Source organism: Paralichthys olivaceus, chromosome 17 (assembly GCF_024713975.1).
Source record: "Paralichthys olivaceus isolate ysfri-2021 chromosome 17, ASM2471397v2, whole genome shotgun sequence".
Lineage (NCBI taxonomy): Eukaryota > Metazoa > Chordata > Actinopteri > Pleuronectiformes > Paralichthyidae > Paralichthys > Paralichthys olivaceus.
Window position 1 is genome coordinate 12,556,765 of NC_091109.1, and position 27,073 is coordinate 12,583,837.

At 42.1% G+C, this 27,073-nt stretch overlaps 1 protein-coding gene across 1 annotated transcript in view; it reads left to right on the top strand.

Annotated features, from left to right (window-relative positions):
- Positions 1-25,844, top strand: part of sspo (SCO-spondin) — a 66,837-nt gene extending 40,993 nt beyond the window's left edge. The window contains exons 96-117 of the mRNA XM_069513107.1: positions 44-214; positions 393-569; positions 692-847; positions 976-1,100; positions 2,180-2,319; positions 2,976-3,022; positions 3,106-3,351; positions 5,113-5,274; positions 5,832-5,948; positions 6,058-6,196; positions 6,395-6,591; positions 6,736-6,906; positions 7,171-7,298; positions 8,022-8,176; positions 10,491-10,537; positions 11,724-11,888; positions 13,032-13,246; positions 14,382-14,477; positions 19,503-19,563; positions 20,189-20,319; positions 22,336-22,486; positions 25,194-25,844. Of these exons, the coding sequence (XP_069369208.1) occupies positions 44-214; positions 393-569; positions 692-847; positions 976-1,100; positions 2,180-2,319; positions 2,976-3,022; positions 3,106-3,351; positions 5,113-5,274; positions 5,832-5,948; positions 6,058-6,196; positions 6,395-6,591; positions 6,736-6,906; positions 7,171-7,298; positions 8,022-8,176; positions 10,491-10,537; positions 11,724-11,888; positions 13,032-13,246; positions 14,382-14,477; positions 19,503-19,563; positions 20,189-20,319; positions 22,336-22,486; positions 25,194-25,216 (3,020 nt within the window). The 3' untranslated portion in view covers positions 25,217-25,844. The remainder of the gene's footprint in view (positions 1-43; positions 215-392; positions 570-691; positions 848-975; positions 1,101-2,179; positions 2,320-2,975; positions 3,023-3,105; positions 3,352-5,112; positions 5,275-5,831; positions 5,949-6,057; positions 6,197-6,394; positions 6,592-6,735; positions 6,907-7,170; positions 7,299-8,021; positions 8,177-10,490; positions 10,538-11,723; positions 11,889-13,031; positions 13,247-14,381; positions 14,478-19,502; positions 19,564-20,188; positions 20,320-22,335; positions 22,487-25,193) is intronic.
- The last annotated feature ends 1,229 nt before the right edge of the window (positions 25,845-27,073 follow it).

Below are 27,073 nucleotides of genomic sequence, written 5' to 3' on the forward strand. Positions count from 1 at the left end.
GGTAATACATTGCAAATGACAAAGTTGTGTGTGTTGTCGTCAGTGGATGGTGGGTGGACCCCCTGGTCAGTGTGGTCGGACTGCTCAGTGACATGCGGACAGGGGGCACATGTCCGAAGCCGTGCCTGCATCAACCCCCCACCACGAAACAATGGGTCTGACTGCAGTGGGCCAGAGAGAGAGACCCAGGACTGTCATAGTCTTCCCTGTCTGGGTTTGTATACTCTCATAAATGCCACAGTTATGCAGTGCATACTTCTCTATTTTCAAATACAAGCCCATATATATCGATATCCTAGTTTTGTCCGTATTGTATGCACCGGGTTGGAAAAGACTGTTTACGCTGGAAAACACAGTTCATATTTACTCCGATCGTAACTTTCTGTCTCCAGATGACCTTTGCCCCTGGTCGCCATGGTCACCGTGTTCCCGGAGCTGTGGCGCAGGGTCTGTGTCGCGGCGCAGGGTGTGTGTGTGTGAGGAGGGAGGTGATGCAGCATGTCCTACTGAGATTGAGGCGGAGAGGAACAGAGAGGAGACCCAGCTGTGTTACAAACAGCCCTGTGCAGGTACACGCAGACAGACGTACACAAACGAGCATCACAAAGTAATGTATGCACACGATGTAATGAGTGAAAAATTAAAACCCGTGTGTGGCACCACATTGGTTGATTTGTGCTGTTTCTGCAAGGCTGTCCCATGTCGGAGTGGAGCGTTTGGTCTCAGTGCTCGTGCGCCTCGCAGAGGCAGCAGCGTTACCGTGTAGCTCTCTCCCCGGCCACCAGGGGACAACCGTGCACTCCTGTTGAGATGCAGAGCAGAGCGTGTAGCCTCAGCCAGTGTGGTGGTGAGTCCAAGGGAAAGGTGTTTGCATGTGTGTTTTCATGGCTGTCTGCATTAAAAAAGCTGTGGGTGTTATTTTGCTGAAATTGTCTTTTCATGCAAAACAAGTGTCTTTTTCCCTCCTGTTTGTAGACTGCGAGGCCCCGTTCATATACTCCGACTGTGGAGCCCCCTGTGAGAAGCAGTGTGTGCTGCAGGGCCGGGCAGATCTGTGTTTAGGTGTCAGAGAGTGTACGCCCGGCTGCTACTGCCCACAGGTGAATTTTCTCAGTAGCTCTTTTTTTACTTCATAAAATATTCGGGATACACTGTGTTCATTCACTGTGTGGCCGTTGACTAAGAGTGATTCTGTAATAGCACGTTCTCAATTGCTGGTCATTTAAGGTAAATGTGAATTAGACAGTTATAAAAAGGTTTAATCAAATATATTAATATATATTGTATTTTTTAAGACGTGATGTCTTTAATTTTTATGTTTTGTTTAATGTTCCACACACACACAACAATATTTAGATATGATTTCTATATGTGAGTAGATGAGAGCAATTAAAACATATTCTCTCACTTAACGTCTCTCCTAGCAGTTATTACAAACTCTCATTTATAGATTATGTTATTTTTGACCCCTCAGTCTGAACCATTGCGATCTCTAGGTGTAAATACCTGTACGCTACTTTGAGCCACATCAAAAAAGGGCTCTTGGTTTGACAGGTAGTCAGATAAGCTACTGTGTGTGTGTGTGTGTGTGTGTGTGTGTGTGTGTGTGTGTGTGTGTGTGTGTGTGTGTCGTCACATCAAAGCCGTTTCTATCTATATCAGTCTGTCGAGACCAGAGGGGTAAAATAATCTACTGGTATGAATTTAGAAAGTGTAATATTGTGTGCTACATATTGCTGTAACCCCGTCACTTTGGCAAGAGTTGTGATGACAATTTTACAGTGTTGTTTGGCCAAGTTCAGCAGCTCAGCTTTGATTCATTACAAAATCCTCTGATGGACTGATGATATGTCCAGGCAAGGGAGGGGGGGAGGACATAATGAAATATGGAACAGAGCACAGATCTCCAGAGGTGCAGAACACACCAGTAACCATAGCTCAACTGTGGATTACTGTTAAATTATATATGACTGAACATTTGAATATTCAGTGTATTTAAATGTATGTTAGTATATGTTTTGCAACTGGACTTTTGTTTTGTGTTTACAGGCAGCAACATATTTGGTGTATATACTGTACGATCATTAAGAGTTTTCTTTAAATACAAACTGATTTTAATATGAAACCAAATGAACCAAAACAAAGAACTATCAGCGATTCTGTTCTTATGTGCATTCAGGGCCTGCTGCAGCAGAACGGAACCTGTGTCCCTCCAGAAGAATGTGGCTGCGTCCATCTGCAGCACCGAGCTTCAGGACAGCCACCCACACCTGTTACTGTCCCCGAGGGCGCCACTGTCACCATCGGCTGCAGTACCTGGTTAGACCCTGGCTGTTAAAAATAAATGAAAGGGGCTAATTTTGTCCGCACCTGTCCTCCCACGCCAGTGGCAGTTTGATTTTCAGCTTCTATAACAGACATTTTGATGTACTCTGCCAAGCACTGCACAGTTACTGGATTAATGCAATATATGGACATGGTTACCCTGCTGTCTGTGCATGTGTGCTGCATCTTAACCATTCTCTGCTGTTTCTGTTTTGAAGATAACATAAGATGAGACAAGTAAAGATAATATGAGATAAAGACAAGTAAATATAGGATAAGACAAGTAAAGAAAGAAAAAGATAGGATAAAATAGGATGAGATTATTAGTCCCCCAAATTTAACCTGTTAGAGCAGCACAGAGGAAATAGTGGAACAAACTCTCAGTAAAGGTTATAAATGAGTAGAAAAAAACAAATATATAATATAAACACAAGTAGTATAAAATATAATATCAAATATAAACATGTACAATGTGAACAAAGTATATACAGTATTGCATCCATATGATTCTGAAATTGCACGGATAGAAAAGGATTATTTCACAGTCCACTGTTTACTCTCAATTTCACCGCCTCCGTGTATTTCTTTTACATTATCCGGGCTCTGTGAGTTTGGTTGTGTTGTTAACATCTGTCTCCCCACTCATCCAGCCTTTGCCACGATGGGACTTTGCAGTGTGACATGAGGGAGTGTGAAGGTAAGAACGCAGAATAATGATGAAAAGAGCCTCATCTCCAATAGCTCATTCATCCTGTCACTCTGCCTCTTTCCTTCCTTCAGTCATCATCAGCGAGTGGTCAGAGTGGACTCCCTGTTCTCCCTGTCTGCCCTCACCCTCCCTGCAGAACAGCTCTTTCCAGGCTGGGGTTACCAGTGGCAATAGAATCGTGTCCATCCAGAGGCGTTTCCGGGCGTGTTTGGACCTCGATTCTGGTCTCCCAGTCTCCAAAGAGGAGGAGGAGGAGAGCCAATGTTCAGGACCGCTTGTCGAGGAGAGGCTTTGTCCAGATGTTGACATCTGCAGAGGTAATGGTGTTTATCCGAGAGGACAAAGGGAGGTTCACTTTTATCTCGGGGGCAGAAGTGCAGTCAATTCCTCAGTCTGCTTTTGTCAAGCTCCAGTTCCCTCTCTAACTCCACTGCGAGGGAAAGTAATGAATTTGGCAGTTTGGCTCCGTGCGACTTCCCCTCCACATGTTGCTACAATATGACACTTTGCTCCCAACAAATGATTTCATGCAGTCAACGCAGGAGAACTAGTCAGAGCTAGACAAGCATGGTATCGTAGAAAGAAATGAATTATAGATCGGGTCAGAGTGACTGTCACAGTGACTGTGCTCTCTGGAGAGGAAGGGGAGGTAATTTCATTTTGAAATGTGGGTAGAAAATGTAAGACAACCCAATTCAAAAGTGTTTCATGTAAGACATAAAAGGATGATGAGCTGAAGATGAGATGAACCAACGAATGACATAAAATGCAAGATTGATATCAGGAAAATTTGGAAAAGCAGAGTTAACAATAGATGCATGAGTAAATATCTCCTGATGAAGATCAAGAGCGAACATGACTCTTATTAAAAAAAAATAAAGGTGCAGCAAGGTCATGGTGTTTAAAAATGTAATGCTGCTTCTGTGGCACTGTTCAAACTTGGCATTAACATGTGTGATCTGATTACAAGCGGACGGCTCTAAGTGCGTCAGTTCACACCTGAGTGACCACTTGTGCTTCTCACGTCCTCGCTCCGTATGCAAACAAACACACATCATTTGTGTGAGGTTAGAAATGTATTTAATTCCAGTGAATTGTGGAAAATGCATTTGTTCCAAACTGTTTGGGTCCATAGACTTGATCTGTGTCATCATTATTGAAGCTGTTTATCTGTACTCTGAGCAAACAGATTTGAAAAATGTTGGCTGAAAAAGACTCAGCTCTGTATGTCTGGGCCAGAAACTCATACCAAGTTTTTCAGTCTATCCAGTGGCAGCACAATTGGATCTCTTTAACTCAAGATATACAGTAAATAGTGTGGGATGCATTTTGAGCAGAAATAGAATGACTGTTGAATGTGTCGGGCCTATCTCTAATTGAAATCTAAAAAAGTCTACTACCGGACTTGGTTTTTGTGTGGATATTTATTGTGTGTCAGTTCACTGCAGGCACTGAGATTAATAGTAGCCATCAGTTGATAGTTTAAGCACTTGCAATCAGCATCCACTGTGAAAAATGTTATTGTGCATTCCCTGCAGCCCTATTGTCCTTATTCCCCAAAGGAGTGATAATGGAAAAAAGGGATCTGAAGAAGGGAAAAGTTAAATGTCCGCGTATCAGTGGGGACGCATGAAGTTGATTGGTTTTAGTGTCAAGTGTGCAAAGGGTGATTCATCCTGAGCCCGCTCCTATCAGCCCTCCATTCTTCTCTGCCTCTCCCTGCTCAATATGAATGGGAATGGCTCAGAATGACTCTCATGCCCAGTGGACCTTAAGTTTGATTTGCATGTCAAACACTTGAAGTCTCGTGCTTCATCACGGTGGATCCAGATATTTAAAAACTGCTCAGCGAGGAAGAACAACGGTTTCATTTATGCTGAACAAATGGTTTAAGCTCCAGTCTGCATGGTATTAATCAGAAATCTAATCAGCTCGAGTGTTCCTGTGCACAAACAACACTCATTTATTGTTGATGACGACGGGTATCGTACCGATTACAGCAGTCATCATGATAATTACAATCATTATAATTACGACGACAGTAGAGGGTGGTTATGATAATCACTCTGCTCTTCCAGATCTGTGTCAGTGGAGTGCGTGGAGCTCCTGGACGGCCTGTGCAGACCCGTGCAGTGGTGGAGTCAGACAGCGCTACAGGCGGCCCCTGGCCTCTCCTCTGGGGCCCCGCTGCAGGAGCCAACAGACCCAAAGCCAGAGCTGCAACACAGGACTCTGCCTGGGTACGACTATGCTTTATTTTTTTTCAAACTCATGTAGACCTCCATATGTGTATGCTTAATTAAAAAGAGTCAAAGGGACTGAATGTTTCAACATGCTATTATTTGCATCTGTAAATATATAAATGGATTTGAGGATGGTGGAATGGAAACACCATTAAATAGACACTATTTAAATGAATATACTAGCTGAAGTCTACCAGCCAATTTTTCATGTTGATATCATTACTTCAGTCAGAGAACAAAAATTGTCTGGTTTTTTTTTTCTTTTGGTAAAAGAGATCCATCTGTTGCTTGTATTTCTGTTTAATCCTCGTTGGAGATTGTTGTGTTTTTGTCTCGTTAAAATTAAAAAATTCACAAAACTTATGTCACAAAAGAGTCAAAAGTAAGACAATCAGCAATTTGTGTTCAAATGATTAGTTTCGCAGACCTATGCTGTTATTAAAATTTTCATCCAATCTCCTAAGTATCAATCAAATGTAAAACATATTTTGCACAGGTTTGCTCATCTCATTGTTTATGAGGAGTGTGAAAGAAGGATTTTCCTTGTTTCCCAGGGGAGCGTTGTGAGGACAGGGGACGGACCTACCAAGAAAACTGTGCCAATCAGTGCCCTCGCAGTTGCACTGACTTATGGGAGCATGTCCAGTGTCTCCAAGGAGCCTGTCATGCAGGTAATCATTGACGTCTTACATGAACAGCAGATTCTTAAAAAAACACAAAACTTTCACTCCTACATCAGTCTCCAAAATATTAAAAATACTTTTCCTTCTTCTTCCTCAGGTTGTCGGTGTCCGAAGGGACAACTGCTGCAGGACGGTCGCTGTGTGCCAATCACACAGTGTCGCTGTGGTATCCCATCAGGCAACGGGACACTGGAGTACCTCCCCAAAGACGAGGTTGCCATGGATTGTAACACCTGGTAAGACACGGATCTGGGTGAAAGAGAAAGTTGACAATTACAATGAGCATGTTGAAAAATGTTGATTCTAATTGATCTGAGATATTAGACGATCACTGATGTGAAAAGCTTTTATAGGAGAATTTCAGGTTTAAGCTCAAGTTTTAATCTCATCTCTCCCCTCAAACACCTCCTATCTGCTGTATGTCCTGTATGCAGTGTGTGTGAGAATGGCACTCTGGTGTGCACTAAGCTTCCCTGCCCGGTTTATGAGCCGTGGAGCACATGGAGCTCCTGCTCAGCTTCCTGTGAACGTGGCCAGAGGACAAGAACCCGTCTCTGCCACGACACAGAAGGTGGTCCCTCCTGTGGTGCCACCAATCAGACAGAGAGCTGTGACCTGCCGTCATGTCCAGGTCTGATATGGAGCACTGACTCAAAAGCATCGTATTGTTAAATTACATTATAACTTGTTAGTGGTCAGATATTTAATTCAATTGGGTTAAAAGGTCACATTTCACTTGTTATGCATTCAATCCTCGTCATCTCTCTCTGTCCAGTCGGTTGTTTGTTGAGCGAGTGGTCGCCCTGGAGTGAGTGCAGCGCTACGTGTGGTGGTGGGTCGTCGGTGCGGAACAAGACGGTGCTCAGAGAGCCAGAGCCGGGTGGGGCGGCCTGTGTTGGACCCCTCGAGCAGCACACTGTCTGTAACACCAACCGCTGCCTGCCTGGTAACAAAGACACAATCGCACCATTAGAAGTTGTACATTTACCACATTTACATATTATCTATCCACAGAGCAATATCACTCCTCAATTAAAGTGGTTGCCAAGCAACTCGTGAAATTCTTTATGGGTGGTATTTTCAGTAAGTGTATTTATGGTGTCACGCAGTCAAAGGTGTGACCTCAAATGTGACTGAGAAAATCTTTTCACGAGACAAACTGTGTCTGTGACATTCACTGTACATGATGTGTTTTATTTGTGTGTTGCAGAGTGTCCCAGTGGACAGGTGTTCAGTGACTGTTCAGGTCAATGTCCATATACCTGTGAGGACCTGTGGCCACACACTCAGTGTTTACCTGGGCCCTGTACCCCTGGGTGTACCTGCCCTCCTGGACAGGTCTGGACTCTGTTTGTCTGCATGTGTGTGTGTGTGTGTCCAAGTATTATTCATGACTATTTACACAGTCATATTATGGGGACTTGTCTTCCTTGTGGGGGCAAAAAGACAGTCCCTGCAATGTAAATCATTATATTTAACATAATACAGTTATTTATAAATATATATATTAAAGTTTAATAAATTTTTTAAGGTGAGAGTTAGATTAAGATTATGGTAAGGCATAAATTGCTTATGATTAAAGTTAGAGCTTAAGGTTTCGGTTCGGCTGTCCACAACGAACCTGTGGGATTCATTCCGGCTCCCCTCACCAAGGAGATCCGCTGCAGAGCAGCAGCAGACTCGCTGCCTGTGGGACCGCACTTTGTCATTTGTATTGCATTGAATTTATGATGACGTGTACAGCATGTTAAGATACAAATGACTGATTTTTTTAAGGTTAGGGTAAGTCGTTGTAGTAGTTGTGATGGTTAAGATTAGGGTAAGGGGCTGTGAATGTGTGTGTGCGCTTAGTCAGTACCATTTGAGCACAGACCTTATTGAGTGAGAACATTTTGGCCACTTTTATTTCAGGCTGTTTGAGGGTTAGTTTTATAAATTTAGTTTGGATGGTTAAGGTTTAGGTAAAAGCTGACTGTCACTAAGATAGTACAAGAATCAGTTTGTCCTTGTGTGGTTGGATAGCAGCTCAGATTCTGAACAGTGCTACTTCGTCCCTCATAGGTGTTGCTCGGTGGCTCATGTGTGTCCCACGCTGACTGTCCCTGTTCAGCGCTCTCCCTGCCAACTGGTTACCAAAGCTTGAATGTCAGCACCGCGGAGATCTCGGACGCTCTGCTGCCACCTGGAACAGCCATTCAGCACCTCTGCAATACATGGTAATACACCACACACAATTTCATCCGCAACACGGCTGTGAGCACCCACACTGTCCTTCACACATGGGGGGGAGGCTGGATCATGGATTTTATCCGAGTGAGGTTCCTAAGAGGTCAGGCTGAACCTTAACCTCCTCTAAAGATCTCGTCACGGAGACCACCATGCTTCACATTTCAGTGGCTTTCATCGATTTTTAAAGTCTATGACCTTTTTTCCTTTAAGTGGGCGCTGATCAAAGTACAGTCTGTAAATATGACACAGCCACATTCTATGTCTCTACTTAATGATTTGAGGAAATCAGCTAAAGGCTACATGTGAGATTGTGTAATACCGAGGTGTGCGTTACACTGTGGTGCTCTGAGGATTCACATTTCAGAATGCTGCGTTTCTTGGTTCCTTTCCGAGGAGCCTGTCGTATGAGGAAATGTTTTATTTATGTTTAGTGCAGCCTCTGAATTGAAGCACAGTAATTGATTCCAGGATTATTCCTCTAATCCTTCATGCATTTAAGAAGGGAGAGCACAAGGAACAGGAGGGTGCACAATAAGCATGGTTGACCATGTGCTCTTCTGGATTTACTGAGGTTCTATATGTTGGATCTGTAGGTTATATATGAAAGCAAAGGTTGAGGTGGGGAAAGAAACAGAAATTAAACTCTGCTTCATAAATATCTACTGGCAGGATGACTAGATGAGTGCAAAGTAAAAATAATATTAGAGTGATGGTTATGGATGGTTTGCGGTCAGTAAACTTCAAATCTTCTGGAACGTTTTATAGTGGGGAAGTTCAAAGTCTTTTTTATCTCAGCTGTGCCTCCGTTTTTTATTTCCTCTGACGTTTGTCCTTTCCTGCATATTAATGTGCGTATTCATTCATCCCCTTGTGCTGAACATCCTGGGACATTTGAACAGTGGCTGTGCTTCTTCATCAGTCTGACTGACCTCCCAGGCGCCAGATTCCATTATAGAAAGTAGATTGACTGTCCACATGAAGCAGACAGTAATTTGCAGAATGAATCATTTTTTAGTTATGTATTGAAATGCAGATTCTGGTTTGCAGTGAGAGCAGTCTCTCCTGCATTGATCACTTAGACCTCTACCACATGCAACTGCTTAAAAACAACACATTTTGATGAGTCATGAGAAATGTAGTGTTTTCTTTTTGTCTCTTTGTTTGAATCTTTGCTCTGAGTTTTTATATGATTGTATTTCTTGTATTATTTCTTTGATCCTTCTATCTTTTGTACTGTACTATTATTATTATAAACCCATTTATGTTATTTTTATGAATGAGAAGTATGAGAGAGTATGACACATGCCTAATTGATTAAACACACAGATCACTCACAATAATGTTAATAATTCTGTTAAGATGCGCAGACTCTAATTTCCCACAAGCAACATTTTGGAAAGAAAAAATAATATGATGATAAAGTTGGAGAAAAAAGTAAAGTAAAAATATTACAAGAATAAATTTGGAATTTAATGGAAAAAAAATGATATTATTATAAGGAAGTCAGATTTGAGTAGAAAGTCATTATACTGTATATATGAGAGTAAAGATGTAATATATCAAGAATAAAGTCATAATAATACCTAATTTAATGAGAAAAGTTGTAATATGAAGAAAAAAAGTTGGAAATGTGAAGTAATTCATAATGTTCACAGTAGAAAGTCAGAAATGAATGAGAAAAAAAGTCATAATATTAAGAGAAATATTTGTGAAACTTTTATTGAAGTATAACTTAACAAGATGCTCCACATTCCTCATTTTAATGCAGGCGACAGGCTGATCTAATACTCAGCTCTAAAAGTTGACATAGCCTTAAATGACGACTTCATTCTTTTAAAATTACAACTATTTCCTCATTATGTTAAAACTTTACTCTGATTTTTTTTCTCTTTGAATGGCCCTAATATGCCGTCATACAATAATACATTATGTTTGACCTGAACAGTCAAATCGGGTTGATCAACCTTGATTTAGTTATGATGAATACTCAAAGATTTTTGAAATTAAAAATGCTACGGGAATCACCTTTGATTTGAGTTAATTTTTAAAAGTGTTGTGCACCACCAGCGGAGTTAAATGTCGTAGTTTACACTCACCAACATTCCAGTTAGATACCATGATATCTGTAATAGATAGTCTGCGATGCAGCAGACATCTCGTAAGTCATTTCATCTTCCCCAGTGTTTTGATACTCTGATTAATATGGTATGATAGTCTCTGCGTCTCAGTGTTCGGTAACATAATAAGATCTCTTTTTGCCTTCACTCACCTCATCTCTTGTTTTTCACCAACTTTCTCCAGCGTGTGCCAAGGAGGAGCGTTCAACTGCACCTCAGAGAGCTGTGATGGTGAGTGATGCTCTGCCCCAGCTGCATTTCACTCACTTTACAGGGCCTCGCTCTTTCAAGCAACGAAAGAAGCAGCTACAATAATCTTTGGTCGAACTGTCAGGACAATGTCAGACATGTGAACCTGATCTATGGTTGGTAACAGCTGCTGCAGCAGGAGAGGAAAGAGTTCAGTGATCATAACTGTTGACCATAATAACATTTTACTCAGCACCTCCACAGTGGAGACACACAGACTCTATTTTAACAATCTCTTGGTGTGAAGCACATGGCACAGGATTTCAAAATCTACTTCTTCCAGTTTCACAATGGAAAGAAAATATCATATGGTTTAAAAGGTTGCTTAGAATCTTAATGAATCATAGGTGTATCATATGCATTAAACCAATTTAAACATTTAAAAGCTAGGTGCACTGTGGGGGATTGCTACCGATATAGGTGGATTTGCCAGGAAGTCAGAAGGAACACTTCCCTCTGCAGAGGAAACAGATCTGCATGTGTGCTGGGAAAGCACCCGAGCAGTGTAAATGTGTTGCGCGCCCACCTACGTAGGTGCATACTACCTGGTAATGTGCCAAATAACATTCAGTCCAGATTTTTCTTGGTGAATCATCTCTCGAAGATAGCAGTGCAGGAGTGGATTTGCTATTTAGAATGACAAAAGTCTCAGAAACTAGCAAAGACAACTGCAGTGCGCTTGGAGCCGCTTTGTACATAGTGTAGGAAAAGGCCCTGGTTGTTTACGCCTCCTGCAGCTTTCAGCAGAACTCCAATTTACAGAATCATGTTTTGAAAGTGACAACACACTCGGTAATTACAATTCATGAACTGACAAATGTGTAAAAGATATTACAAATAATGAATAGAAGATTGCTAAAACACTCATTAAACCAAAATTCTCTGAACACAGAAAGTAGTCCCCTGTGGCTGTTGTATAGAGCAGTGCTGACATTTGTGAAGCAATGGCTCATTTATTTTTTATTTCTTCACTATTGTTTTTGCCACATTGTGTATTTCAGGATCACCTCCACAGGATGCTGTAGTTAGAGAATGGCTTGATATAAATGAATGCATTGTTTTTGTAATGTAACATTATCAGGTTAATTCAATATGCTGCTTAAATGGATAGAAGTGAAAGTAAAACTGGCCTGAATGTGCTGCTTCATGTCCTCTCCTCCCCCTTCAGTGGACTGTGTGTGGTCCAGCTGGTCCCAGTGGAGTCTGTGCTCAGCCAGCTGTGGTTCAGGCCAGCAGAGCTCCAATAGAACCGTCCTGCAGCCCAGTCAATATGGAGGGGCCCCGTGTGAGGGCCCTGACCATCGCACCAGGATCTGCATGGCCCCTGACTGTGGTGAGTGATGAGAGGGGAGACGAGACATGGTTTAAATGAATGACACCAGCTCAGTTCTGCCCCCTGTCGATACTGCTGAAGTTCACCGTACGACTTTTCCTTAACATTTTTTAAAGATGAAATTTTCTTCTTTTGTGTAGATAAAAGTTCTGCAAAGTTAAAAAGCCCAAATTCCCCAAAGGGAACTCCTCCACAGAGAACACTGCTGCTGGAATTTCTTAAACACCTTGTCAGTAGTCCTGCCGATACTTCTGCATCATTGTGATATCACGTCACGTCACAATGCCCTACATGTGTATAATGCACTCATGGGCTTTATCGAGAGGGGGGCCTTTAAAAGACAGCAGCTTCAAACCAAGTGTTTCAGACAGAGGCTGAAAAGAGGAGCTGCAGCAATGGATAGCATGAAAACATTTATTTTCTGAACAGAGCATGCAAACAATAACCCAAATTCAAAAATATGAACCTATGTGTGAGCATAATATGTTTACTTTTAGGAAGGGTATGAAAACATCTTTACTTTACAAATCATGTAGAAGACACGGACAAAAGTGAGAATGTTGCTCTTGTGTTGCAGTTTGGGGCAACTAATAACAAACCATTTTGAGGCTGTTTCATTCTAAGCTCAACATTTTAGATATGAGTAACTGTGAGTGTCAACTCATCCAAATTCTGTGCAGAGCGAAGTCGAAGCTGCTAACATTAGCCCCAAACCTTTTCTGGCTGGATCCTTTCAGATGCTGAAGACAGATCATTTTTTATCAGTCATTAACGATGATAGAAGAAGCATCTCATACAATAATGTTACATTCATAAATCATATTAATTCAACCTTGTTTCGCTCCGTATTTTTGCCCCTGCTCATCCACCCCGGTTAATTTTGCCGGCAATCACTATGGCTATAAAGTTTGTTTCTTTAACTTAAGCAACAATGAGTAATTCTATACATTCTTATATTCAAATTTTCTGTCCACACCCTCGTTTGATTCCCACTTCTCTTTTACTTCTCTTGATTAAATTCTGTTCCTTTTTTCCATCCTCTCATCTTGCCTCCTCTCTCTATTTTCTCCTCTCTGGCACCTTTTTTAAAACTCATCTCACTCCTGTCGCTCTCCTCCTCCTCGCCCTCCTTGCCCTCTGCAGCTTGTCCTGACGGGGAGCAGTGGAGAAGGAAGAGCGTGTCAGAGGAGGTCCTGCTCTGCGAGAGGAGCTGCCAGGACATTTACTCCTCCTCTCCTGTCAACTGCAGTCACTCCGCTGAGGGCTGCGTGTGTCAGGAGGGACTTTACCGGAACACGGAGGGTGTGTGTGTCATCCCGGCCCTCTGCCCCTGCCATGACCAGGGCATCCTGCGAGAGGTACACACACACACACACACACACACACACACACACACACACACTCACTGGCTTACACCCAAGTATCCAGGCATCTGCTGCCCCGCAATCTTGGCAGCTCGTCTCCACCCCGCCTGCCTCATTATGGCGTGTGTCTGAACCTGACCATTAATGCACTGTTTTTATTCACTACCATTCACTCCCATTGTGTTATTTACTCATAAAGAATGGCCTTATTAGAAGATGAGTGACATGCCCTGTGGGCCACATTACACCACAATGCCTCTGCAGCCCTCAGCTTCATCAATTATGTAGCAAGTACCGTAGAAAGCCAGCACTCTGGGCAAGCCTGCCAGGAATTATTTATGAAGGTGGGGATATTATAGGATTATAAGAATTAATCATACCCTGACAAGAGGGTCAGGTCCCTCCTCTTGATCGTCCTTCTCCAGGACTTTCTCTCACTCTCGTATTGTTCTCCTTGTTTTTCTTTTCTCCCCCCCTCGTACCATCGCTGACTTACTCACCTTTCCTCTTCTGCTTCCCTCACGGGATTTTTTTTCACTCTCTTTCATACCATTTATCCTTTCCTCTCTCTCTCTCCCTCGTTCTCTCTCCCCTTTGTCAACCCCTGCCTTTCAGTCATTCTGTCCGCCCAACCTCTCTGTTTCTCTCTGTATCCGTCACCTTGAGATGACTAATGTCTACATAAAGACCCTCTATGGTTTTCTAATCAAGCACCTCAGGATTGTTATGCCAAATGCTTCAGTGTGAGCAGCAAAGACTGAACTGTGGGCGCTTTAGCGCGGGTAAAAGCACTGTCGCCAATTCCCACAGCTGTAACACGCAAAATTTACGATGCCCTCTGTATTATGTGTTGTTGTAATTACTGCATGCTAACGTGCCTCCATAACCTAAATTATGCACAACAGTGCAGCCAGAGCTTTAGTGGATTCACTGAAGAAGTAGATCCTGAGCTATGACCGGTTTTACTTCATCAAACCTGCTCTGACACAGACGGTAATGTGAATACGCCTGAAGGAAAGAGTGATGGGCTGTTGAGGAATAATTATAGTACCTGCATTTCAAGAGTCTGGGAGGTGAATATAAATATGATGTGTGTGTGTGTGTGTCCATGTGTGTGTGTGTGAGCCAGGCAGGATCAGAGTGGGAGGAGGGCTGCACGTCCTGTCGATGTGTGAATGGGAAGAAGCAGTGCCAGCTGAGGTGTCCTCCACTCCACTGTGATGAGGTGAGACACGCTAACTCTCCACATCAAATCGACATCTGTCTGAGTGCTTATTCTCTATGCATGTGTTCATCTGAACGAGAATAACACAATCAATATACATTCAAAGATATTGTTGGCAAAATTACAGAATAAGGCCTTTTATTCTGCTGAATGTAATATATATATTTGGATGTTTTTTTCTGCAACAGCACAAAACTCTTCATTATTGATTCACTGAATGGGAATGTCTACATGCCTGGAAAATTCAGGTATTTTCCTGGATGAAGGAAATGTAATGCACCACATCTGTTACCTGATGTAGTCATTTACTGTAGGAGGAGCTTCTAAATTAAACTGAATCTCTCTATCTAGCAGATTAAATTGTTCTCAAGACTCTCATATTGAGGATATAGTCCCAGACATCTGTCTATTCGACTCCCGCTGCTTCCTCAGGGTGGTACACTTCATACGGCATCTCTGGCGGTTACTAAACATCTCAATTACTCCGAGCAAGGGAAGAAAATGCTCTGCTCCCTCAAGAATGTGTGGGATGTTCTCTGCAAGTCGCTGGCTGAAGTAGATCAATACCTGACTGTCCCATCCTCCCACCAGCCTCCACTCTCTCCGTTAACGTGCCCTTCTTCCTCCCGCGAAACACTCACTCCTGACATTACTCAGTTTCATGTGGATGCAGTATATTCACCCTTTGACAAAGGTCGAACGTGTTCTGCTAAATTCATGGCGTCGGCCGCAGCTCAGTTTTGTGAACTGCTGAAGTTTTGAGACACTTTTAAGAATATTATATATCAAGTATGGAATGCTGTGCAGTTTTTTAAATATTAAACATGTGGTATTGTGTGTAATGGTTATGTCAGGCATATGTGAAACTGACTTTGCCTTTGTCACAAGGACATTGCTTGGTCATACGTGTATGTGTGGTTAACACTTGGTGATCTCAGAGGAGACGCCGAGCTGAGCGGTCAATTATGGATGCACTTGAACGACTAGAGGCAGATGAGGACAAAAATAAACTCATATAAAATATGAATACATTTTTGAAGTCCATTCCACAGTGGAACTTTTGGTCCTGTGAAATACTATACTTATATCCAGTCCTGCTTCAGACAGATTTAGAGCAGGATCTGCTTAAGACTGTTTTGTGAAACATTTTGGGGCCATTACGTTGTTTTTATGCTTCTCCCTCACTCTCTCCTTGTTCCAAGTCTACACCATATCTTACTGCTCACATAGGCTCCAGCCATGCAAATACATCTCATCTCATCACAATAACCGTAAATGTAAATTGATGTGAGATGTTCACAGCTTAGACAAAGATCACATCTAGGGAAATCAACAGCAACAGCCTCTCTGAAAACAGTTTCTCTGTTTCTCTGCATATTCAACAGATCAAACTGTCCAGACACCGTGTCTTTAGTAATGAAAGTTATAAACACTGTGGTGGGTCAGAAACAGAAAAACTTCACAGATGAATATCTCGAACCTTGGGAAGATAAAACTAAACTGAACTTTATGGCTCAATACCAGTAAAGCAAAGTAAGTTTTTTAAGAAGCTTGGTTTAACTTTTGAGGATCTTTCATGTCTTCCATCTTGAAATATAGTCTGTGGTAGTGACTAGTTAAGCATGTTAGCATGCTCTATTTGCTAAATAGTGCAAAAATCACAAGTCTTAAGTTTAGGTGATGAATTCAGGTACTGAACAAAAATAAAAATGACATTGTAATAGCTGCACATAGGGAAGAGGATGACCAAAGACATGATTGAGTTCATACATAGTTTCATGGTAATCCATGGCATGGCTGTTGAGATACAGTATATCACTCAATTAAACCAGATCTGCCAGGCACATGAAAATCTACTTCTCTCAAGGACAAGAAAAAAATCATATTTCAGATTTAGTTTTTTTCTTCACTCATTCATTCTCTAATCTCAAAACCTGGGTAAACAGAAAAAAAACAAGCTTCATGCGAAACATTTTGTGCAATTTTGGTGAATAAACCTTACAAAATAGATATTTGCTAAATATAATTGCACTCAGTAGAGCACATACCTGCTGCAAGGCTCAATATTTCAATCAAGCTGCACCAAATGTCCCACGTTCATAGATATGAGTCCTCTAAATGAGTTTTTCTTATTTAAGAAAAACAGTGAAAATGTAAAGAAAGAAAAATTTAGATACAGTGTTAGATTAAGTGAAACATTTTTTTGATTGGCTTCCTGTTTTAAATCTGCACCAAACTTTGATGGGTTCTTCCCTGAGCCATACGACATCCCTCCACCAAGTTTCATGAGAACCTGTTCTGTTTTTGATTTTAATCTTGCTCACAAGCACACACACCAACAAACAGTTAGGGCTGAAAATATCAGAAAAGGCTTAATTGATGAAAAGCAGCTCTCTGTGGTGAAGGAAAAGGAGAAAGTAACAGAAAAGTCCACTGTGTCATTCTCGACACAGCGTGCGGAGTTGATATCTTTAGCACAACGGCGCTGTTTAAAGGCCAGGGTAAAAATAAATTCTGCTGACATCCAGAACTGAAGGGAGAGGTTAATTGCTCTGTGAGCTCCACAAAGTACAACAGTCTACCAAGTGTTCCACCTGTAGTGTGCACAGCTTTTTATCTGTCGCATCATTGACTCGCTCAACTATTTGTGTCCCCATTCTCAAATCCCCCGGCTGCGCTAAGTTATGCCTTCGTGAAAGCAGCACCTCATCCCAGCCAGAATGAAAAGGTAATTTAGTGCACTGTGCTGCGGCCGAGGATTGGTTTGTGTCAGTGCCGACTTTTTATTTATGACTCAGCTTACAGTTAATGGCGTTGCTGATTAAAAATTGAAATCTCCGGCCGCACTGCTCCGCTGTGAGCACAGTTTAAAAAAAAATTTTTTATCATCATTTCTGGTGATAAAAACTGATCAGGATGTTTTTTTTACCGAGTCCACATGAACACTTCTGATTTCCACAGCTAGATGACACAAATCTCACTAACCTTTTACTTAAAATGCCAAGTGTCCTTTTCGTGAAATAAGCAGCATCCACATTTCTCACCACTGACCTCCTGTCACATCAAACACACACACTCACACACATAAGCTTTTAACTGAAAAGACTCAAAATGGTCGTCTTTGTGACCTGCCAGCCTTTAAGTGAGTGGGCTGCTCCGTCCCTCAGGGAAGACCAGCGGCAAAGCAGATTGGACCTGAGAAGTCCTCAGGGTTAACAGTTAGGAGCTGTGAGTGTGTGAGTGTGAGTGTATGTGTGTGTGTTGGAGAGATGGTGTGGTTGGGGGACGTTTGAGGGGGTGAGCTGAGGATGGTGTTGGTAAGCGCTCTGAAGACTGCTGTCAGACTGTGTGTGTGACTCTGCATCCTAACCGCAGCTATTCTCAGACAGGGACACCACAGGACACTCTGCTTCTCTCTGGAACTCTCTTCTTATGCTGCTTCACTCTTTCTGTGCACCTCCTGTGAGTCCTTACATCACTCGCTGTCTTTTATTTTGCTATATTTGCTTTTCAATTTTTGCCTTTTTATTTCTGTGCCTCTACTCATCTGTTTGATTGGGTCTCTCTGTGTGGCAGCCTGTATTTCTGACATTCATTTGTTCCCCTCCGGTCATTTTTTTCATCACGCTCACACTGTCACTTGTTCTGTAATAAGAATAGCTCCAGGATACTCTGGATCTCAACCCTGGTCCTGATCATCGCCTCGCAGGTCAAGATCAGTCCTGAATTGTCCAGAACGAAAACCAGCAGGGCTCTCAGTAATGCAGACTGAGATAATCATTAAAAAACGTTGGTGATATAGTTAAAAAATAATAAAATATCTTCATTTCAGGTTCTTGTACTAGTTTTTTAGGAACGTTCAACCACATCCCATTAGTTTTTGTTAGCAGATGAAGCTCTGTTATCATCACATGATTTGAGTTTAGGGTTAGGTCATGTGATAACAGGTGGCTTTGTGCTTTTAATCATTTTGTGGATTTATTTTGTCATCAAATACTGTAAATGTCCAAAAAAGCTCCCAAGGGTTCGTCACATCATCAATCTGTTCAGCATAGACTCAAAGATTTATCCAGGTCATGAGATACAGCAGTTTTTCAATGTCTCAAGATGATTCTGCAGACTGTGAACAAACCCACCATAATAACTCATCAGAACTTGGGGTACATTCTGTGTTTGAGATCTCTGTCCCCCTTGTAAAGATACAGGAAGTCCACAGCTTTAGTCCAGAATGGTATATTACAAATGCACTTTTTTCAGTTCAATCCAATTTTATTTGTGTAGCACCAAATAACAACATACGTTATCTCAAGTCACTTTAGTAAGATCCCACAGTGAGAAAACATTCCCACATTAAATGGGGTTTAACACTTCCAACGCATATAATAATTCACCAGTTTCATCCTTTATAGAGTTGTGTTGGGGCATGTGGTAATATTTATAATCTTAACTTTCCTTATGCTTCCTCACTCTGCGAAGACATTGACAATTTCTCCTTTGTCTGTGTAAAGTTTGTCTCTCTCTGCTTAATATTAATGTTATTAATGATTACTTGTACTGTGTATTTTCTTTATTGTAACGGATGTATTGGGTATGTTATTATGGCTCTGGCTAACCTGGATGGGCTGTTTTTTTAATTCCTCGCCCAGTATATATGCTGTGTGTGCTTACATCACATTTGAAGATTAAAAGATTTTAAGATCTTAATTGTCATACTCAGGTACAATGAAACTATGGGAGGCTTCTCTCTCCAATCAAGATATGTGTAGAATTGTAGAAAATAGAATAAGGCATATTTACAAATGGTACAATGTTTTTTGCTGTTGCAGTCCCTGAGGGTGGAGTGTGCGTGTGAGTGTTGGACGTGCGTGTTAGTCACCTTGATGTGTGTGTGCTTTAATAAATGTACTGTTAGTGTGCAGCCGATTCTTTTTTTTTTTCCATCATTTGTTGAATGAATCACTTGTCTGTTCTCATTTTCTAAATTATATCAAAAAGACAAATCATCTCTCTCTCTCTCTCTCTCAGGGGGAGGTCAAGGTGGAGGAACCAGGCAGCTGCTGTCCGGTCTGTAGAAAACAGTTTCCAGGTTAGTGCAACATGCAGAGACACAGAAAGAAAAACCACACACTCAGACAGTGTTCAGAAATGAAATATATTTTTATGGTATTACAAAGAGGAATTCATGAAGAAATGCTCTGTAAATGAAGCCATTAGTTTCAACAAATGAAATAATCCACCTGACAGCATCCTTATGTATCAGATAAATGACTCTTGATAACAAACATATAATTAGGAACAGTCAAAATCTACATTTTCATTCTGTGGCTGCTGTTCCACTTCATTGGATTTGAATGTTCCATAGTTCATTTTATAGTGAGGCTAAAAACCAATTGCCACAGTGGCCAATTAGTGAGAGATGACATTACTTAACCTACATTGGGGCTTTAATCTATCTCCCAGTGGAGGAAATGTCACATGCTGCGAGGGGGCACGACAATGTCGCCGTGCTCTCTGAAAGGACTCCGGCTCCTTTGTCTTTTTTTTCTCCCTCCTACTTTCTCATGCAAATAGAAAGAAAAATTCGTCCCGTTTTTCTTTCATTATTCACCTTTTCCCTGCCCTCTTTATCCTCCCTCTGCTTCGTCCTTCAATCTCATGTTAACCCCTCCTCCCCCTCCTCCTCCTCCCCTGTGTTTCTGTGGTTCCTTCAGGCGAGCCCCTGCCAGAGTGTCGCCGCTACATGCAGGTCAGGAACATCACCAAGGGGGGCTGTCGGCTTGACAACGTGGAGGTCAGCTTCTGCAGGGGACGCTGTCTGTCCAGGACTGACGTAATCCTGGAGGTACGGAGAGTAGACACCTACACACACACATACACAGAGAGAGAGAGAGAGAGAGAGAGAGGGAGAGGATATTACTCTTCCATCATTTTGTGGCGACACTGACCAGTATTGACATCGACATCAGCTGGCTGCACACTGGTGATCAATATAGGCCCGCAAAAATGAATTGGTTGAAAAAAAGCAGTTGGTTGTTAATTGCTTTCAAGCTACCCTTCAGGGCAGTACGGTTAATTGTGTTTAATCGGTGCACTTTCTACAGTTAGGAATTTCTGCAATACTCATTTAAAAAGTACTGTATTTTGGATTTACATTTCCAACACTAGTACAGTGCCCATTGTAAACCTGCCTCTTTGGAATGGGCCGCTTGCTTTGCCTTGTGGAGCTTCTTCAGAGTCATTAGTGAGTCCTCTACAATACGCCATCACTTTGTTTTATTGTTTGTGTGCCAAACTTTTATAAACGGTATATAATGAAGAGTGAAGTTAGAAAACTTTGCATTCTTCCTACCTGGTTTACATTTTTTTCTTGGGCCATATTGCCCATAACTTTTATTATCAAGCGGTTCAAAAAAAACCAGTGTTGTTGCTTTGGCTGTAAATGTGCAGCCAAATTTCCCATCTGTTTTCCTCCTGAAACGTGACCTGACATTAGCGTTGAGAGTGTCAAACCCTCGGCCCCATGCAGCACGGGCACACATGCTGTAATCTCACACCTCTCGGGATAAACACAGACCGTCGACACGCTCTCAGGATACAGGTAAGAGGCTGTGAACGTGGGGAAATGATTATTTGATCATTTTCCCTTCTGTTCGCAGCTGTTATCACAGTTGACAGAAGGTAACCTGTCGTCATGTTCACATAGACGACATGGAAACAGGTAAACAGCAAAACAAAACTCAGTAGTTGAGTCACCACTGATCTAAATATAGATGTTTTGGATAGGAGTGTTGTGAAGGGGTCACGTGTGGAGCCTGTTACCGATTCTGGCTCCTTTATTCTTTTCCTACCTTCGCTCGTTGCCTTGTTCATCCTCGTGAGACGGCGAGCTCATCACCTCATCACCATGGCGACTTTGTTCCTGTTTGGCATCCATACATCTCCACTGTAAAAATAGAGTCAATCACGCCGGGAGATTAGTAAAAATAAACATCAGCTCAGCCAAATGTGTCATTACTTTCTGTTACTGTGGCAACCAGGGATGGTAACCGGTGACTAGGCAGCACGGAGAAGTTCCCTTTTCATTGATCAGCAGGACTGGAGAGAGCGGGCACGCACTCAGAGGAACCACAGGCTCTTTTCACCACCGGCTCACACACACACACCCACACTCGCACTGTGGACTTCAAAATGTGTGAAGCACTAATAACTGCTATTTCTCAGTGAAGTTGAAGGTGTTTGATGTCAGACTCTCTTCTTCCCCTCACCTCCTTCTCCTCCTATTATCTATCATTCTTTGCCATCATGTATTATACTCTCTGCACTCTCCCTCCTCCTCGGGTCTTTTCCTGCACTAATTGAACACATGGGCTCAGTTTCCATCTCCGAGCCGCCCTCTATCACGCAAAGCATCAAGACTGGGTTTTGTGGCTTTCAAGAGTTACAAAGAAATGTGAAATCATTGCCCCATTCTTTACCAAATTTGTCCTTGTATTGCATTTCAGTAATTTTATATTTTTTTAGCATTAGGTTATTGTTTTGGATTCACAACTTGCACAAATCCACTGTCATGTGATGCACCACTTGGAATGTGTATGTTTTCCTGTAACTGATGTGAGTGAAGATATATTACTCCTCCCTTGTATTGTCCTTCTCCTCAGTATTACTCATATTGTCTCAACTCTTCTGTCTCATAACCTCTTCCTGCTCTAATTCCACCCTCTCCCCATCATCTCCCAATCTCCTAATTGCTTTCCTCCACCTTATCCCTCAGCTTCTCTTTCCACCTCCTCTACTCCCCTTGCCGCTCTCATCTTCTCCAGTAATTCCATCCCCTCTTCTCCTCCCTCTCTCCACCCAGGAGCCGTACCTCCAGTCGGTGTGTGAGTGCTGCAGCTACCGCCTGGATCCAGACAACCCGGTCCGTTTCCTCAGCCTGCAGTGTGAGAACGGCGAGAGCGAGCCGGTCGTCCTGCCTGTCATACACAGCTGCGAGTGCACCAGCTGTCAAGGTGGGGAGTAATGAGCGAAGCCAGATGGATTTGCTTGTACACCTGCTTTGTCAGAGTGTGAGCCGAGCATTTAAATATATGTAAAAACATTAGCGCGTGGCTCATGTTTACATACAGGGTCCCAGCCGACAGACAGGCAGGTAAATACCAATGGATCAGTGTAAATCAGTGTAATTTAGAAGATCAGATAAAGAAATATAACTTTTCTCATATGGTTTCGTGTCTGAATATAAAAGAGAACATCCTGTAAGAAAAGCCAACTCACACATACAGAAACCTGCTGCAAACACCAAGGCCTCACATCAATGGAACCAGCAAACATGATCCATTCAATGTTCATCCGGCAAACTTTGTTTCTTTAGGTTTTGTTGATCATAAAAGAAGTAGTACTTTGATTTTCAAATATATGCAACATATAACCATGAACTGCAGCATTATACGTCCTGGAAGAGCTGGACTCCTTGTGCAGCCTGATTGGGCTGCAGCGAGCAGAACACAAAACTAGAGAAGAGTCAGTCAGGAAGGATAAAGAGAGAGCAGCTGTCTGTGGCCACCACATGTAAAACCATTTCCTTGTTGGGGGTTGTCTTGATTTTTCCCCTCCATTGCACCTGTTTGCACCAACGCAGGTGAAACTGATTCATTATCACTTGTGATTCCTAAATGGACGGATTGAAATCAGTTTAACTGATTGGTGTTATACTGTGACCATTAGGTGTTCCCTTCATTTATTTGAACAGTGCATATCATTCGGAACACTGCAAAGGCATTCAAATGTTCTATTCACAAACAACAACAGGAGGACTGACAGGAGGATAGATGGCTGCACTGATTGGCCCTCTATCATCATGCGTGACATATTTGGAAAACATTTCAACGTGAGCATGAAGAATGAGGAGCTGGTGCCAAAAACAGACAACTCAAAGTGTGGCAGTGGTTCAGCTCTATACATGCACATGTTTCTCACTGCAGTTATCCCTTTGGTTGGTAGAAAACAGTCAGCACTCATACAGGTAATGCAACAAATCGATCTGCGTTCTACCACATTAAAAAAGATGAGAACATGCTAAGGGCTCATCTGTATTTCATGAAGTCCTGAAATACATGTTCCGATGTTTCCCATTAATTATCTAGACTGTGCCGCATTCTTGCTCGCTTGCTTGCACTGAGGTCCATAATGTTTTCACCGTCCACGCAGACTGTGTGACCTCATAGGTTCAGCTGCAGTTGTGGCATAATATGCAATTCTTTCACACAAGAACTTGTTTTGGTCTTTAGATGCACTATATATGATCCATGTTGTCTTTACTATAATGATGTGTTTTAAATGGTGCACAGCCTGGTTTGTGTTGTTTTCTCAACAACAACTTCAATTAAAATAGATCATCAACATGACTTGTCTTCAACCCCTTATAATGTGGACCACATAGGCCTGTACAATGCAGTAAGCCTCCATCATCGCCACTTGATGTTATTCTCTCCACATATACATTAACAGTCACTTTCCATTAGTGCTAGACTGTCACACATACATACACGTTCATTTCCACAGATTGACACACTCTAAACATACATTTGCCCACTATGAATAATTCAATGGAGGTTCCCACCTTTGAGGCAATTACGTGCTAATCCATTCTTCAACATGGCTGATTGCGTTAGTTAATTGGATGTAGCCACATATGACACAGGGTCCCCCCCCCCCTCCAGCTCATATTCCCTCCCAGTGCTACACTTCCGCGGACATCACGTCTGACAGATTAGATTGTTACAGCGATCAATCTGGACTGGCATGTGGCTGTGGGCTCGCACACGCTTACACATATTAACTGCCACTACTACTAAGTTTTCTCATGTCTCAACTGATGCTTCTCGCTCTGCCTCACTCAGACAGACACAAGCCAGGAGAGGACGCACATGGATACGTTTCTCATCTGCTCTTAAAATTGTGTTGTTTACACTTCCTGCACGTATTTCAAATGAATTTCTAGTAATTAGCCGTATGTTTGCTGTCAACGAACGCACTGCTGGAGGGCAGGGCAAAGAAACGTCTGCTTACTGTAAACACACACTCGCACACGCCTTAGACATATCAATTAGCTTGCTAAAGCAAAGTTATATTGGTTGTCTAGGACAAAGCAGCACACAAACACGTTTGTGACAGAAATGTCAAATGAAGTAGAGGGTTTCTCCCCTCCAGAGTTACCAAGACCACGGTCGTCCCGAACTGTTGCAACCTTCGGCACAGGTGGCTGGTGCCAAGTCAGCCAGGGCTAAACCGTGTCTGAGGAGCAGCGTAGTCCAGTGGGGTTTGAACTGCTGATGGGGACAGACGCTGGGGGCAGGAGACGTTGGGGGACGTCTCTGAATGGTAGAGGATGTGACGGTTAAGGTTTTTTTCATATTTGAAAAAGCTTTTCAAACTCACGAGCAGTGGCTTGTGGCGAGGGTTCTCCCACCATTGATTTGAGTTTGTAAACCTTTTTAAATATATATAACTACCTAAGCAGGTCCAAGACATTTCGAAACACAAGGCGACATCATGAGATTTTAAACCCATAGATTTAAATTTTTATAAATGTGATACTGAAACTACATCTTTTACTCTGCAGTGGAATCAGGTTTATTTTTGTTGCATGTCAAGTTATTACAGGAAACAACAGTGAAGTTATGAGATCATCCGTCTCACTGTTTCTCTTCTTCACAGGAGGCGACCTGTCCAGACGCTGAGGGAGTGTGTGTGTGTGTCTGTGTGTGTGTGAATGTGTGTGTATGCACGTATGAACTCCAAGCCAAGTGAGAGCACCACCCTGAATACATGGAGGACTCTGTGGTGGATATATATGGATGGATGGATGTCTTGAACAAGTACCTGTTGATGCACACATTATTCTGTAGTCCTTAGTCATCATATGACTGGATACTATTTCTAGACTTCTCTCAAACTGTTTATTCTTCAGCCTGTACAGCCGTTTTCTACCGTGTATTTATAGATTAAAAGACCTATGACACAATCCAAGTAACACCTATTACGCATTTATCTATGTTTGATGTGTGTGTTTAAAGAAAATGTATATGCCCCTGCAGTCTGCTTTATGTTTGAGTTTACAGAAATAAGATGTTTTATATTTTACAGTTTGTAGTACATTTCCCATGGAGTAGTCAGTAAACATTTTCTACACATGGAGAATAAGTCTCGCTCTCTTTCTCTAAATATCTTTTATTAAACAGTATGTCACTGCATTTTATCATAGTATCACCAGCACAATGTTCCTTCTCCTGTAACACACAACTTCAATTAAAATAGACAAAACAAGGTCCCATATGTTTAACCCAGTCATGAGACCCCCAACACAACTGTATTGTCATCAGAAAATTGTGACTCTTGTGTTTTATTCCTAAAAGATCAACTTCTCAAACTGTCTTTTGTTTTTCTGATACAATGGCAGGTGAGACACATTTGGGGAATATGTACTTTTGAAGACATAACTTATGTCCTTACACAAGAGTCGCTTCTTTATTTCCATTCCAAAAAAAATCTGCAAATATTCATAAAGATGATGTTATAAAGTACAGTATTTCATTAGGTCTTAAATGAAAGCCTATGCATCAAATATGCCTGGTTTATTTAATGCAATTTATTGAGCCTGAACCCTTTTGTTTTCCAGCACACACACACACACACACAAGCCCAGAACAACATGCTGCCGTCACTGCTCCTGCGTTTTGCTTAGTAAACGCATGGAGCAGAAAAAGGAATGTGACATTTCTGACGACAGGAGTTTCATTTGCTGCTGAAATGTTTATGCATTATAAGACCATGTCGATTTTAATGGATGTGTCGCCTTGAGCTTTTTCGATTCCCTTATTCAGACATTTACTCATTACTGTGTGTAGTAAGGAGCATAAATAACTGCTTAAGCATTAACATTGCCCTTCTCTCTTTCTCCATGTGTGTGCAGTGTGTATGTGTTCTAGTAAACACTAAAAGTGTGTGACAGGCTGGCATCTGTCTCAGCCATGACAAATTGTCTTCTTCTCCTTCTCCTCCTCCTCCTCCTCCTCCCTCTCTCTTTTCCTGACTAAATAAGGGAGTTGAGAGGCGACGGCTGACCAGCGAGCTCCTTCATGGCTTTCAGCTGCTGTAGTAAATACCACTGGATTGTAATAAGAGCAGGAACTGATGCATTTTTAATTCATACAAAAATGTCACATTCTGATGGATAGTACCTCAGGCCTGGTCTAACTGCAAGGCTGCAATTCATCACATACCTCACCAATCATTAAAACACTCAACGCTGGGGAGAAAAATGAATGTAACCACACTGCTGTGCAGGTCACTTTGATGAATGCAGCCACGGAGCAGCGGTGTGGCTTCAGGTCTGGATCTGACAGAAGTGAAAACAACAAAACTTGCTAACAAGGCCTCTTGCATCCCTGAGTTTGATATGAGAATCCTGTTAACTGTGAAAAGAGCGTGAGGTTGATGGACATGCAGGGGCAAGGCCGTGTAAGGAAAATCACAAAAACTGCATCTGGGACACATCTCCTAAAACTTTTAGAAACAAATTGCTGAAACGCTGCCAA